This window comes from Choloepus didactylus, chromosome 10 (assembly GCF_015220235.1).
Source record: "Choloepus didactylus isolate mChoDid1 chromosome 10, mChoDid1.pri, whole genome shotgun sequence".
Classification (NCBI taxonomy): domain Eukaryota; kingdom Metazoa; phylum Chordata; class Mammalia; order Pilosa; family Megalonychidae; genus Choloepus; species Choloepus didactylus.
Genome location: NC_051316.1, coordinates 94,344,419 through 94,359,714, shown reverse-complemented (window position 1 = coordinate 94,359,714; position 15,296 = coordinate 94,344,419). Strand labels below are relative to the sequence as shown.

Sequence of the window (15,296 nt, the reverse complement as noted above, 5' to 3'; positions counted from 1 at the left end):
AAGAATAATCCTGCTTCCCACCGCTTCTTTCCTCGCACAGATAACGCAGGTCTTCCTTCCCACAGGAGTGCTTTCACTAAAACAGTGGCTACCAAAGTGTGGTTCCTGGACCTGCATATCAACATCAACTGGGAACTAGTTAGAAATGCTGTTTCTCGGGACTTACCCTTAATCTGTTAGATTAGAAACTTCGGGGGTATGACTGCACTTTGTCAAGCCTCCAAGTGAGTCTGGTGCCCACTCAAGTTTGAGAACCATTGACCTAGAAGATCTCAAAGCCACCCCAGACTTCATTGTCCATTGATGCTTGTTGGTCTACATTTTAATGACAAGTAGAGAATAGCTCCACTCCAGGCACTGGTCAGGGCTGCAGCCTGCAGGTCATGACCAGTTGTGTTTTAAAGTGAACATTTACTAAGCAATTAGTCACCATGTATGAGGCACTGGGTGAAGTGTCAATAAATTATTTTATTTAGTCCTCACACCAACCCTGCAACCTTCATGCCATGATTATGTTATAGATGAGCAAAGTGACACCTTGCCCAAGGTCATACAACTAGTAAGGGGCAAAATTGGAACCCAAGTGTATGTTCTCATGGCCTGGAGCCTATGCTCTCAACCCCACCAATATGGTGGGTACACTAACAGTGTTCATAAAGGGCTGCTGGAAGACATGACCTCCATTATCCATCTGTATCTCCAGATAGTCTGAAGTGTGGTCCTGCAGCAAGTCCCAGGCAGCAGAGAGTTGTGTGGTATATTGAGCTGAACAGCCGTCCTCCTCCCCCATCCTCAGCCAGGCAGTTTGTTGTCAGTTCTTCCCAGAATGATGCCATCTGGTCGGGCCAAGGCTCATCACTGGCCTGTCATGGCAATGTTTTTTTCATATTATTTTCCTACTAAGGACTCTCAAGAAAATTTTCTGTGTAATCTTAGTTCTAAAACTTTGTACCATCTTTCAAACTATTTTAATTTTTATTTCTGTTTTTATTAATGAACATGATGAATTATGCAATTAACTAGATTGTCCTTTCCCTACTGACTAATAGAAAGCTTAAAACCAAATTTGTTGCCCCTTCATTGTAAATGTGTGGTCACTAACTTTAGCTCTATGAGGTGTGTCTCCATATAGTGTGAGGCAGGTGTGGAAGTAGTAAGAGCAGCAGTAGTGGTGGTGATTGTGGTATAGTAGTGGCAGGTACATAATAAGAGCTCCATGAATGTTGCCAGCAACAGCAGTGTTCTGGTTTGCTAATGCTGCCAGAATGCAAAACACTAGAAATGGATTGGCTTTTATAAAAGGGTGTTTATGTGGTTACAGTTACAGTCTTAAGGCCATAAAGTGTCCATCAACAAAGGGTACCTTCACTGGAGGATGGCCAATGGCATCCGGAAAACCTCTGTTAGCTGGGAAGGCACGTGGCTGGCATCTGCTCCAGAGTTCTGGTGTCAAAATGGCTTTCTCCCGGGACGTGCCTCTCTAGGCTTCAGCTCTCTTCAACATATCACTCTCAGTTGCTCTTGGGGCGTTTGTCCTCTCTTAGCGTCTCCAGAGTAAAAGTCTGCTTTCAAAGGCCGTCTCCAAAATCTCTCTGTAAACTGAAGCTCCTGTCTCAGCTTACATGCATTCTTCAATGTTCTTCTTGGCTGTAGCAAGCAAGCTCCTTCTGTCTGAGCTTTATAGGGCTCCAATGAACCAATCAAGGCCCACACTGAATTGGCAGGGCCATGCCTCCATGGAGATTATCCAATCAGAGTTATCACCTACAGTTAGGTGGGTCACATCTCCATGGAAACACTCAATCAAAGAATTACAATCTAATCAACACCGATATATCTGCCCACACAGGATTGCATCAGAGATAATGGCGTTTTGGGGGGACATAATACACTCAAACTGGCACAAGCAGCATCTACCTTTTATTCTGCCTGTAATTACCATATACTAGGTACTGTGCTGAGTGGTTTGTAAGCACTATCTCTTTTATTCCACTTGACAACTCTGTGAACTGGATTCCTTTATTAGCACAATTTTACAGTTGCCCAAACTGAGCCTTGATGAGATTAACTCCCTTATTCAGGGTTACAGAGCCAGTGAGTATGGATCCAGGACTGTTAACTCTTTTGATTTCTTCTGTGTCCCTCAGTTAATTTGTGAATTTTGGTTGTGTGTGTGTGTGTGTGTATATGTGTCTACATATAGATAGATAGATAGCAAGGAAAAATAAATTTTAAAAATGAATTCAGTCCAAATAGGTAATCTCCTAAATCCATCTTAGACCTATTAAATGTCATTGGTTGGTGAAAAACACGAGTATTCATCTCTTTCATGTCCTGCTATTTTCCAGTTGGTCTGTAAGTAAAAACCCTTATTGATGGAAAGTATATGAACTAGAAATGCTAAAATCTTGCCAGCATTCATTTTGATTGTTACAGTTGAGCAGTCTATGGGAAAAGTGAGTAGTCAGGATTGAAACTGAAGTCAAATTGTATCTAGAAGTTACCGTTTAATACCTTCTAGCAAATCAGTACTTTTTTTTTTTTGGATGTGTGCCATTTTGTTCTGACTAATGGTGAGCTCCTACCATCATTAAATATCATCTTTAATTTCAGGAATCTATCTTCTGGATTTAATCTACATTGATTCTGCATATCCTGCCTCTGGCAGTATCATGGAAAATGAACAAAGATCCAATCAGATGAACAATATTCTCCGAATAATTGCTGACTTACAAGTTTCCTGCAGTTACGGTTAGTACCCCTTGGTATTGGAATCGTGAATTCTTACATCACTGAAATTTGGGGTTCAGCATCCTGTCAATGAGAAAGCTCTAGAAACCAGGTAGTCCCCCCAAAGCTCTTCATTTTAATATCTTGAGCATGAAATATATGCCATGTCCTTTGAACAAAGGTTTAATCTTCAAGGACTGTGCAAATTAGACATTATTGTCTCTGTATTATCAATGAGGAACCTGACACTGAGAGCAGTTTAGTTACTTAGATCACACATCTAGGGGGTGACAGAGCCCAGGTTTGTCTAACTCCCAGGTCATTCATTCATTTACTTAACAACTATGTTTGAGTACTTACACTGTGCCTGGTCCTGTACTAACAGGTAGAGATATACTGAGGAGAAAAAAGTCAGACTGCACTGCCCTCTTGGAGTTTAAGGTTGAAAGACATTGATATAATAATTACTCAAATAAATGTAAATTTGCAACAGCAGTAAGTTGCTACAAATAAGGAGTAGTCTGTGTTATGATGGCATAAGAAGGGCGCTTGACCAAGTCAGGGAGTTAAGGAAGTGTTCACTAAAGAAGAGAAGACAGAGGAGTGTCCTCACAAAGGGAATAGCCTATGCAAAGCCCCTGTGGTGGGAGGGAGCATGGGACATACCAGGGATTGAAAGAAGGCTGGTGAGCTGGAGGAGAGACAGCAGAGAGGAGCATGTTATCACATGATAATATGTGATAGCTCTATGAGGCATTTCTCCATGTAGTGTAGGGTGGGTGAGGGATAAAAGATAAGAACCATGTGAGATCTTGTTGGTCAAGGTAGGAATTTGGGTTTTTACCCTAAGAGCAGTGAAAAGTCATTAAGGTGCCTTTAAAGAGTATGAAGTGACCAGATATGCATTCAGGATGACTTATCTATGCTGCAGGGTAGAAAGGGGATTAGTGAGGAGTGGGGGAGTGGGGGTGGAGTAGGGAGACAAGGTAGGAGGCTGTCTTCACAGGTAAAACATAATAGTGACTTCTATTGGTGGGGACAGGTGTGGATACTGGGAAGAACTGAATGAATGAAGAGGAAGAGAGACATAGAGCAGTAGCTAAAAGGGGTGAGAAATAAAAAAAAGAAGGGTGGTGGTTATTGAATTTTGTTTTTTGTTAATGGAGGAAACTTGTCATGTCATAAGGTAATGGGAAGAAGCCAAGAGAGAGAGAAAGATAATCAATAATGTGAAGTCTTTGAGGAGGCAGGAGGGTAGGGATCCAGAGCAGAGATGGGGAGACTACCCACTGAGAGTGTTAACAGGAGGGGAGGAGAATAGAATGGGTGCAGATGGAGGTGGGTCCTGATGAGAAGATAACAGCATGTGAATCTGATGGCTTCTATTTTCTCTAAAAGCAGGAAGCAAGGAAGTCTTCTGGGTGAAAGGGGAAGTGGAGGTTGGAGGTTTAATAGTAGTAGAGACTATTTGAAATAGTTGATATGTAGCATAGGGAAGAGAGTTCTACTCAGGGAAACACAATGGGTTTGCCAGGCTATGTCGAGGGCCCATTTGGGGTTGGATATAGAACCAATCTGCTACAATATGTAGCTTTCCAGCAGTGCTCAGTTGCTCAGGTGTAGTTACGGAGAGTGGACAGTTGGTTCACCCAGGGTAGGAGCTTGCCAGATGGGGAGAACAGAAAGAGAGAGATAAGGGAAGTTAAGAGTGTTGCTGAAATGATGGACCATAAATCATGAAATGATGGAGCATGAACTGAAGACAGAAGAGGGTGGCAGATGGGGAGAAAGTAGGCATGACAGTGAACTGCAGATCTCATGGGGACTCATAACAGTCATCATAAGAGCAGTGGAGTAAGAAGAGGCTGTGGTTGGAGAGTGGATTCATTTATTAGTGATTTTAGAGGTAGAACAATTACAGATTGTATTAGGGTAGACTAACTGCTGTAACAAACAATCCCAAAATGTTCGGTGGCTTAACATAGGATGAGTCTATTTCTTATTAACACAAGAGTGTATTTCTTGCACACACAGTAGTCCAAGCAGATGTTCCTTTTGGGCTGCTGTCCAGGACTGCTGTCCTCCAAGCAGATTCAGGGACCCAGGCTCCTTCTATCTAGTAGCTTAGCCATCTCCCATGGCCTGAGAGTCCTCCACTGTACTCTTTGCATCCAGTTGGCAGATGCAGGAAGAGAGGGAATCATACAAGAGTGAGCCAGACTTGTAAGTGGTACACATCTCTTCTGCCTAGGGGAGGCTAGGAAATATAATATAGCCATGTGCCTAGAAGGAAGAGGGAAGTGGTTTGGTAAACAACTAGCCAGGTTCTGCTACACATGACCAGATCCAAAGTGGAACCATGAGAGTGGATGCCTGAGATGAATGGAGGGGAAGGTGGTTGGAGATGAGGTCAAATTGCACAGAAATAAGAATGCTGTATGGACCACAAATGTGGACACTGATTTCACTCAAGATGATGATGGACTTTCGGGTATGGAGCTCAACTGTAAACCAAGTTCCCAAGACCTCCATGAATAAGCATGAATGATCAAGGTTCTGGTCATAAGATGTCAGCAATGAAAAGGGGAATGAGTGGTAGAGCTGCATGAGGAGCACAGTATTCACAGGAGAACAGAGGAGTGAAGATCTGGAAGCAGCAAAGGGGGACAAGAAAAAAACAATCCTACCTATAGTATGCAGGGTATAAGAGAATTGACAGCCTCCATTTGGGAAGGCCACACAAGAAGGCAAGGGGAGGTTCCTGAGCTGTTCATGAGCCCTGCCACAGCATTCCAGAGCCAGGAGTGAGGTCCACACTTCCCGATCAGCTTTCCTTCTGACAAGAGGAACAGGGAGGGACTTGTGTTCCCAGTGTAGCCCTCACTTGTCTAAGGCCCTTTTCACTCACAAAATTATTCCATTGGCCAAAAGAGCAATTATAAACACAGGCTTTGGGGTCAGATGGACTTGGCCAGACAGATTCAGGTTCAAATCTCAACTCTGCCCCTTGAAAGTCACCTCCTACTCTTTAAGTCTGAGGTTTTCTTATCAGTAAAAGTAGGAACAAGATACATGCAAACCACTCAGCACAGTCCCTGACATTTCATTAGAGCTCCATAAATGTTCTGTTACTGTTATTATCTGCACCTGCATCCCCCCATTACCAACTTTGTGCCATAGGTGTCACTATCTCCATTTCAGAAGCAAGGATACTGAGGTTAGAAAATAAAGTGACCTGTTCAGAGTCATGCTGTTGAGGGGCAGAATCATCAAGTGCTCTCACAGTGCCTAGAATTATCTTCCCCATCCACCTTTCTGTCCCTCTCCTCCAGGTCCTCTTTACAACCTCCTCCACTCTGTCTCTCCCTACCCTGTGGGGAATAACAGAGAGGATCATGGAAGGTTTTAGGTCCTGTGAGAGGAGTTCAGTGACCATGAAGTTCTGCAGAGAGCAGCTGACATCAGCCACTCCAGGAAAGAGAAACAGGCAGTGTGGTAGAAGTCTCAGAAGACCTAGGATCAAAACTCATCTCTGCTGCTTTAGTGATGTGACCTTTGCAAGCTGCCTCGGTTTCTTCTGTGCAGTGGGGATATTATGTCTCCCAGATGAGGCAGGTGCAAAGGTTGAAGAGATGACACATAAGTCACCTGGTATAGGCCCTGGCAGAGAACAGGTATTCAGGCATCTGGGTTCTTCCGTTTCTTCCCGTGACACAGCAGCTCCAGTCCATGGGCTGGGACTCTTCAAGATGTCCCCAGATGTGGGTTGGACCTCCACACCAGGCTGAATGGAGTTCATTCATTCATTTGTTCATATAGTACAGGTGTTGGGCAGGTGGGGGGAGGCTTGCCTGATTACCCTAGTGGAAACCTGTTTCTGGGCACAGACCATGGGCTCTGGTCTCTTCGGCAGGCTGGCGAGATATCTTTCCCCAGCCCCTCAGCTCTGAGTGTAGGCCTTAGCAACTCCTTCCATCCAAGGAACTGTAGTGACCCAGCAATCTAGGGGACAGTCTTCCAGGGCTGCCCTTTTATGCCCAGCACAGGGCCTGGCCCAGAGAGCCTCAGCAACTCTTTAAAGAGTGAATGGGAGGGGCAGGGCAAGATGGAGGAGTGATGAGGTGTACATTTTAGTTACTCCTCCAGGGCAGTAGGTAGAAAGCCAGGAACTGCATGTACCAGACACTACAGAGCAATTTGACTTTGAGCATACTTCATACAACACTCATGAACACATGGAATAGCTGAGATCTCATGGCCAGGGGACCCGCATCCCTCCCTGCCAGCCTCAGTCCCGTGGGAGGAGGGGCTGACAGCTCTGGGAACGAGGAGGGAGAACTGCAGTTGCGGCCCTTATCAGAAATTCATTCTACTGATCCAAACTCCAAGCGTAGATAGACTGAGACCAGAAACCAGAGAATCCGGGAGCAGCCAGCCCAGCGGAGAGGAGATAAGGATAGCAAAAACAGCAGCAAAAACCCAAAAATAGAAGTGGAGGCTTTTTGGAGTTCTGGTGAACATAGAACGGGGAAGGGCAGAGCTCAGGCAGAGTCAGGCTCATATGCAAATCCAGAAGACTAGTTTCTTTGTCTGAAAAACCATTTTCTCTGCTCCCTGGATTGTTCCTTAATGGCCCTAATTGCCTTGTCTCTTACCATTTCAATAACCCATTAGATCTGCTAGGAGGGCCTTTCTCTTTTTCTTTTTTTTATCTTTTTCTCTTTTTCTAAAACAATTACTCTAAGAAACCCAATACAGAAAGCCTCAAAGACTTGCAATTTGGGCAGGTCAAAACAAGCAGAAGTAAGAGAGCTCTGAGACAACAAGGCAATAAGCCCAGTGGCTGAGAAAATTCACTCAACACAACTTCCCAAGAAGAGGGGAGCATCCCCTCACAGCCATCTTCCCAGTGGGAAGGGAACACTCCTGCCAATTGCCGGCCCCACAGCCCAGAGCTGCCCCAGACAACCCAGTGTGACGGGAAGTGTTTCCAACAACACACGCACACTCATAAAAATTGGGTGTGGACATTAGCCTTCCCTGCACCCTCAGCTGGTTGTCCCAGAGTTGGGAAGGCAGAGCAGTGTGAATTAACACGCCCCATTCAGCTATCCTTTCAGCAGACTGGGATCATCCCTACACAGCCCTGCAGCTGAGAACTGCCCTGGGGGGACAGCGCTCACCTGTGACATAACACAGTTATCCCTCAACAGAGGACCTGGGGGTGCACGACCTAGAAGAGGGACCCACTCGCAAGTCTCAGGGGCCATATGCCAATACCAAGGACTTGTGGGTCAGTGGCAGAGACAAACTGTGGCAGGACTGCACTGAAGGATTGGACTATTGCAGCAGCTTTAAATCTCCAGGAACACCAGGGAGATTTGATTGTTAGAGCTGCCCCCCCTCCCTGACTGCCCAGACACACACCCCATATACAGGGCAGGCAACACCAACTACACATGCAAGCTTGGCACACCAGTTGGACCCCACAAGACTCACATCCCCACTCACCACAAAGACAAAGCAGGGGAGAACTGGATTGAGGGGAACAGATGGCTCCTGGACGCCACCTGCTGGTTAGTTAGAGAAAGTGTATGCCATGAAGCTGTAGATCTTACAAATTAGAGATGAGGGTTTTAATCAGTCTACAAATCCTAAAAGAACCCTATCAAGTTAAGCAAATGCCAAGAGGCCAAAAACAACAGAAAATTTTAAAGCATATGAAAAAAAACAGATGATATGGATAACCCAAGCCCAAGCACCCAAATCAAAAGATCAGAGGAGACACAGTACTTGAAGCAATTAATCAAAGAACTAAAGATGAACAATGAGACCATGGCACAGGATATAAAGGACATGAAGAAGAGCATGGAACAGGATACAAAAGACATCAAGAAGACCCTAGAAGAGCATAAAGAAGAAATTGCAAGAGTAAATAAAAAAAATAGACAATCTTATGGAAATTAAAGAAACTGTTGACCAAATCTGAAAGATTCTGGATACTCATAGTACAAGACTAGGGGGAGTGAACAGTGAATCAGTGACCTGGAAGATGACAGAACGGAAAATGAAAGCACAAAAGAAAGAATGGGGGAAAAATCGAAAAAATTGAAATGGACCTCAGGGATATGATAGATAAAATAAAATGTCCAAATATAAGACTCACTGGTGTTCCAGAAGGGGAAGAGAAGGGTAAAGGTCTAGAAAGACTATTCAAAGAAATTGTTGGGGAAAACTTCCCAAATCTTCTAAACACCATAAATACACAAATCATAAATGCCCAGCAAACTCCAAATAGAATAAATCCAAATAAACCCACTGTCTGATCAGACTGTCAAATACGGAAGAGAAGGAGCAAGTTCTGAAAGCAGCAAGAGAAAAGCAATTCACCACATACAAAGGAAACAGCATAAGACTAAGTAGTGACTATTCAGCAGCCACCATGGAGGGGAGAAGACAGTGGCATGACATATTTAAAATTCTGAGCGAGAAAAATTGCCATCCAAGAATTCTTTATCCAGCAAAGCTCTCCTTCAGATTTGAGGGAGAGCTTAAATTTTTCACAGACAAACAAATGCTGAGAGAATTTGCTAACAAGAGACCTGCCCTACTTGAGATACTAAAGGGAGCCCTACCGACAGAGAAACAAAGAAAGGAGAGAGAGATATGGATAAAGGTTCAGTACTAAAGAGATTCAGTATGGGTACGTTAAAGGACATTAATAGAGAGAGGGAAAAAATGTGTATGACAAACATAAACCAAAGGATAAGATGGCTGATTCAAGAAATGCCTTCACAGTAATAACGTTGAATGTAAATGCATTAAACTCCCCAATTAAAAGACATAGATTGGCAGAATGGATCAAAAAAAAATGAACCATCAATATGTTGCATATAAGAGACTCATCTTAGACACAGGGACACAAAAAAAATTGAAAGGATGGAATATTTCATTCAAGCTACAGCAAAAGAAAGCAGGAGTAGCAATATTAATCTCAGATAAAATAGACTTTAAATGCAAGGATGTTATGAGAGACAAAGAAGGCCACTACATACTAATACAAGGGGTAATTCAACAAGAAGGAATAACAATCATAAATGTTTATGCACCCAGTCAAGGTGCCACAAAATACATGAGAGAAACACTGGCAAAACCAAAGGAAGCAATGGATGTTTCTGCCATAATTGTGGGAGACTTCAACACATCACTCTCTCCTATAGATAGATCAACCAGACAGAAGACCAATAAGGAAATTGAAAACCTAAACAATCTGATAAATGAATTTGATTTAACAGACATATATAGAACATTACATCCCAAATCACCAGGATACACATTCTTCTCTAGTGCTCACGGAACTTTCTCCAGAATAGATCATATGCTTGACACAACACAAGTCTCAATAAATTTAAAAAAAAATTGAAATTATTCAAAATATATTCTCTGATTACAATGGAATACAATTAGAAGCCAATAACCATCAGAGACTTAGAAAATTCACAAATACCTGGAGGTTAAATAACACACTCCTAAACAATCAGTGGGTTAAAGAAGAAATAGCAAGAGGAATTGCTAAATATATAGAGACAAATGAAAATGAGAACATAACATACCAAAACCTATGGGATGCAGCAAAAGCGGTACTGAGGGGGAAATTTATAGCACTAAACGCATATATTAAAAAGGAAGAAAGAGCGAAAATCAAAGAACTAATGGATCAACTGAAGAAGCTAGAAAATGAACAGCAAACCAATCCTAAACCAAGCAGAAGAAAAGAAATAACAAGGATTAAAGCCTAAATAAATGACTTAGAGAACAAAAAAAACAATAGAGAGGATAAATATCACCAAAAGTTGGTTCTTTGAGAAGATCAACAAGATTGACAAGCCCCTAGCTAGAATGACAAAATCAAAAAGAGAAGACCCATATAAACAAAATAATGAATGAGATAGGTTACATTACTGTGGATCCCGAAGTAATTAAAAAAATTATAAGAGGATACTACGAACAGCTGTATGCCAACAAACTGGATAATGTAGAGGAAATGGACAATTTCCTGGAAACATATTAACAACCTAGACTGACCAGAGAAGAAACAGAAGACCTCAACCAACCCATCACAAGCAAAGAGATCCAATCAGTCATCAAAAATCTTCCCACAAATAAATGCCCAGGGCCAGATGGCTTCACAGGGGAATTCTACCAAACTTTCCAAAAAGAACTGACACCAATCTTACTTAAACTCTTTCAAAACATCGAAGAAAATGGAACACTACCTAACTCATTTTATGAAGCTAACATCAATCTAATACCAAAACCAGCAAAGATGCTACAAAAAAGGAAAACTACAGGTCGTTCTCCCTAATGAATATAGATGCAGAAATTCTCAAGAAAATACTTGCAAATCGAATCCAAAGACACATTAAAAAAATACTCCATGACCAAATGGGGTTCATTCCAGGCATGGAAGGACAGTTCAACATAAGAAAATCAATCAATGTATTACAACACATTAACAAATCAAAAGAGAAAAATCAAATGATCACCTCAATAGATGCTGAAAAAACATTCAACAAAACCCAACATCCCTTTTTGATAAAAACACTTCAAAAGGTAGGAATTGAAGGAAACTTCCTCAATATGATAAAGAGCATATATGAAAATCCCACAGCCAGCATAATACTCAATGGTGAGAGACTGAAAGCCTTCCCTCTAACATCAGGAACAAGACAAGTATGCCTGCTATCACCACTGTTATTCAACATTGTGCTGGAAGTGCTAGCCAGGGCAATTAGGCAAGACAAAGAAATAAAAGGCATCCAAACTGGAAAGGAAGAAGTAAAACTGTCATTGTTTGCAGATGGTATGATCTTATATCTGGAAAACCCTGAGAAATCGATGATACAGCTACCAGAGCTAATAAACAAATTTATCAAAGTAGTGGGATACAAGATTAATGCATATAAGTCAGTAATGTTTCTATATGCTAGAAATGAACAAACTGAGGAGACATTCAAGAAAAAGATACCATTTTCAATAGCAACTAAAAAAATCAAGTACCTTGAAATAAACTTAATCAAAGATGTAAAAGACCTATACAAAGAAAACTACGTAACTCTACTAAAAGAAATAGAAGGGGACCTTCAAAGATGGAAAAATATTCCATGTTCATGGATAGGAAGGCTAAATGTCATTAAGATGTCAGTTCTACCCAAACTCATCTACAGATTCAATTCAATTCCTATCAAAATTCCAACAACCTACTTTGCAGACTTGGAAACGCTACTAATCAAATTTATTTGGAAAGGAAAGATGCCTCGAATTGCTAAAGACACTCTAAAAAAGAAAAACGAAGTGGGAGGACTTACAGTCCCTGACTTTGAAGCTTATTACAAAGTCGCAGTTGCCAAAACAGCATGGTACTGGCACAAAGATAGACATATTGATCAATGGAATCAAATTGAGAATTTGGAGATAGACCCCCAGATCTATGGCCGACTGATCTTTGATAAGGCCCCCAAAGCCACTGAACTGGGACATAACAGTGTTTTCAACGAATGGGGCTGGGAGAGTTGGATATCCATGTCCAAAAGAATGAAAGAGGACCCCTACCTCACACCCTACACAAAAATTAACTCAAAGTGGATCAAAGATCTCAATATAAAAGACAGTACCATAAAGCTCCAAGAAGATAATGCAGGGAAACATCTTCAAGACCTTGTATTAGGCGGCCACTTCTTAGACTTTACACCCAAAGCACAAGCAACAAAAGAAAAAATAGATATATGGGAACTCCTCAAGCTTAGAAGTTTCCGTACCTCAAAGGAATTTGTCAAAAAGGTAGAGGCAGCCAACTCAATGGGAAAAAATTTTTGGAAACCATGTATCTGACAAAAGACTGATATCTTGCATATATAAAGAAACCCTACAACTCAATGAAAATAGTACAGACAGCCCAATTATAAAATGGGCAAAAGATATGAAAAGACAGTTCTCTGAAGAAGGAATACATATGGCCAAGAAACACATGAAAAAATGTTCAGCTTCAGATACCATCTCACACCAATTAGAATGGCTGCCATTAAACAAACAGGCAACTACAATGCTGGAGAGGATGTGGAGAAATTGGAACTCTTATTCATTGTTGGTGGGACTGTATAATGGTTCAGCCACTCTGGAAGTCAGTCGGGCAGTTCCTTAGAAAACTAGATACAGAGTTACCCTTCGATCCAGCGATTGCACTTCTTGGTATATACCCAGAAGATCGGAAAGCAGTGACACGAACAGATATCTGCACGGCAATGTTCATAGCAGCATTATTCACAATTGCCAAGAGATGAAAACAACACAAATGTCCTTCAACTAGATGAGTGGATAAATAAAATGTGGTATATACACACGGTGGAATACTACGCGGCAGTAAGAAGGAACGATGCTGTGAAACATATGACAACATGGACGACCCTTGAAGACGTAATGCTGAGCGAAATAATCCAGGCACAAAAAGAGAAATATTATATGCTACCACTAATGTGAACTTTGAAAAATGTAAAACAAATGGTTTATAATGTAGAATGTAGGGGAACTAGTGACAGAGAGCAATTAAGGAAGGGGGAACGATTATCCAATAAGAACAGATAAGCTATCGTGGGTAAATTTAATGTTCTGGGAATGCCCAGGAATGACTACGGTCTGTTAATTTCTGATGGGTATAGTAGGAATAAGTTCACAGAAATGTTGCTATATTAGGTTACTTTCCTGGGGTAGAGTAGGAACATGTTGGAAGTAAAGCAGTTATCTTAGGTTAGTTGTCTTTTTCTTACTCCCTTGTTATGGTCTGTTTGAAATGTTTTTTTATTGTATGTTTTCTTTAATTTTTTAATTTTTTTTAATTTTTTATATAGTTGATTTTTTAAAAAAAGTTAATTAAAAAGGAAAATGAAAAAAAATATGCAGAGCAACCTTGAGGAGCTGGTGGAGAATGCAGGGGTATTGGGCTTCCCCACCTCGATGGTTGCTAATGTGCTCACAGACATAGAGGACTGGTGGTTTCATGGGTTGAGCCCTCTACCACAGGACTTCCCTTGGGAAGACTGTTGCTGCAAAGGAGAGGCTAGGCCTCCCTATAATTGTGCCTAAGAGCCTCCTCCCGAATACCTCTTTTGCTCAGATGTGGCCCTCTCTCTCTAGCTAAGCCAACTTGGCAGGTGAAATCACTGCCCTCCCCCCTATGTGGGATCACACACCCAGGGGAGTGAATCTCCCTGGCAACGTGGAATATGACTCCCAGGGAGGAATGTAGACCTGACATCGTGGGATGGAGAACATCTTGACCAAAATGGGGATGTGAAAGGAAATGAAATAAGCTTCAGTGGCAGAGAGATTCCAGAAGGAGCTGAGAGGTCATTGGGTAGGCACTCTTACGTACGATATAGACAACCCTTTTTAGGTTCTAGTGAATTAGAGTAGCTAGCAGTAAATACCTGAAACTATCAAATTACAACCCAGAACCCATGAATCTTGAAGACGATTGAATAAAAATGTAGCTTATGAGGGGTGACAATGTGATTGGGAAAGCCGTATGACTACATTCCCCTTTGTCTAGTTTATGGATTGATGAGTAGAAAAATGGGGGAAGGAAACAAAACAAACAAACAAACAAAGGCACCCAGGGTTCTTTTTTACTTTAATTGCTCTTTTTTGCTGTAATTATTATTCTTGTTATTTTTGTGTGTGTGGTAATGAAGGTGTCAGCGATTGATTTTGGTGATGAATGCACAACTATGTAATGGTACTGTGAACAGTCGAATGTATGATTTGTGTGACTGTATGGTATGTGAATATATCTCAATAAAATGAATTAAAAAATAAAAATAAATAAAAAACAACTACAACAAAAAGAGTGAATGGATGTCTCAATATACAAGGAGCATCTAGCATTAAAATCTTTGATTTCTCATTTGGAAATCCAGTAGTTTCTCGTTTGGATCCTGGAGATGGGGAGCAACTGAAACCTCTGGGTTTTGTCTGCCTTTTGCAGATCACCTCATAACCCTGCCCCACGTGCAGAAGTACCTGAAGTCTGTACGCTACATTGAAGAGCTCCAGAAGTTTGTGGAAGACGATAACTACAAGTAAGTCCCCACCCATTCTTTGTGTAGGTCAGGCCCACCCCATCCTGATTGTCGCCCTCAGTGCGCACGTGGCAGCAGGTGGCCTGACTTGTTGGGACCAGTGAGTAGCCACCTGCAAGGCTTAGAAAAAGTCATTGCAGTAGCACCATTCCCCCAACACACACAAGCACACACAGAGGCACATAATGTGATCTCTGGCCCACAGGCCCAACAGTGGTGCTGTGCTCTCTGAGCATCTCCTCACATTTGCCTCTGCCCCACCTCCAGTCCCTCCACCCAGGTTCCATGGTTCTGAGGAAGGTTTTTTGTTTACTTATCAGCTTGGCTTTCCCATTCACATGGGTAATGTGAATTTAGACCCCACAGATGTTTCGGGTTCTGGGTTCTCATGAGCGACTCCTTCCCCACCCATAGCGCTGGACGGTAGATCAA

At 42.0% G+C, this 15,296-nt stretch overlaps 1 protein-coding gene across 11 annotated transcripts in view; it reads left to right on the top strand.

Moving 5' to 3' along the window:
- RALGPS1 (Ral GEF with PH domain and SH3 binding motif 1) overlaps window positions 1-15,296 on the top strand; it is a 427,751-nt gene that overhangs the window by 356,074 nt on the left and 56,381 nt on the right. For all 11 annotated transcript variants that reach the window (XM_037798268.1, XM_037798267.1, XM_037798269.1 and 8 more), the window contains 2 exons: window positions 2,614-2,751; window positions 14,771-14,864. In XM_037798268.1, coding sequence (XP_037654196.1) covers window positions 2,614-2,751; window positions 14,771-14,864 — 232 coding nt within the window. The remainder of the gene's footprint in view (window positions 1-2,613; window positions 2,752-14,770; window positions 14,865-15,296) is intronic.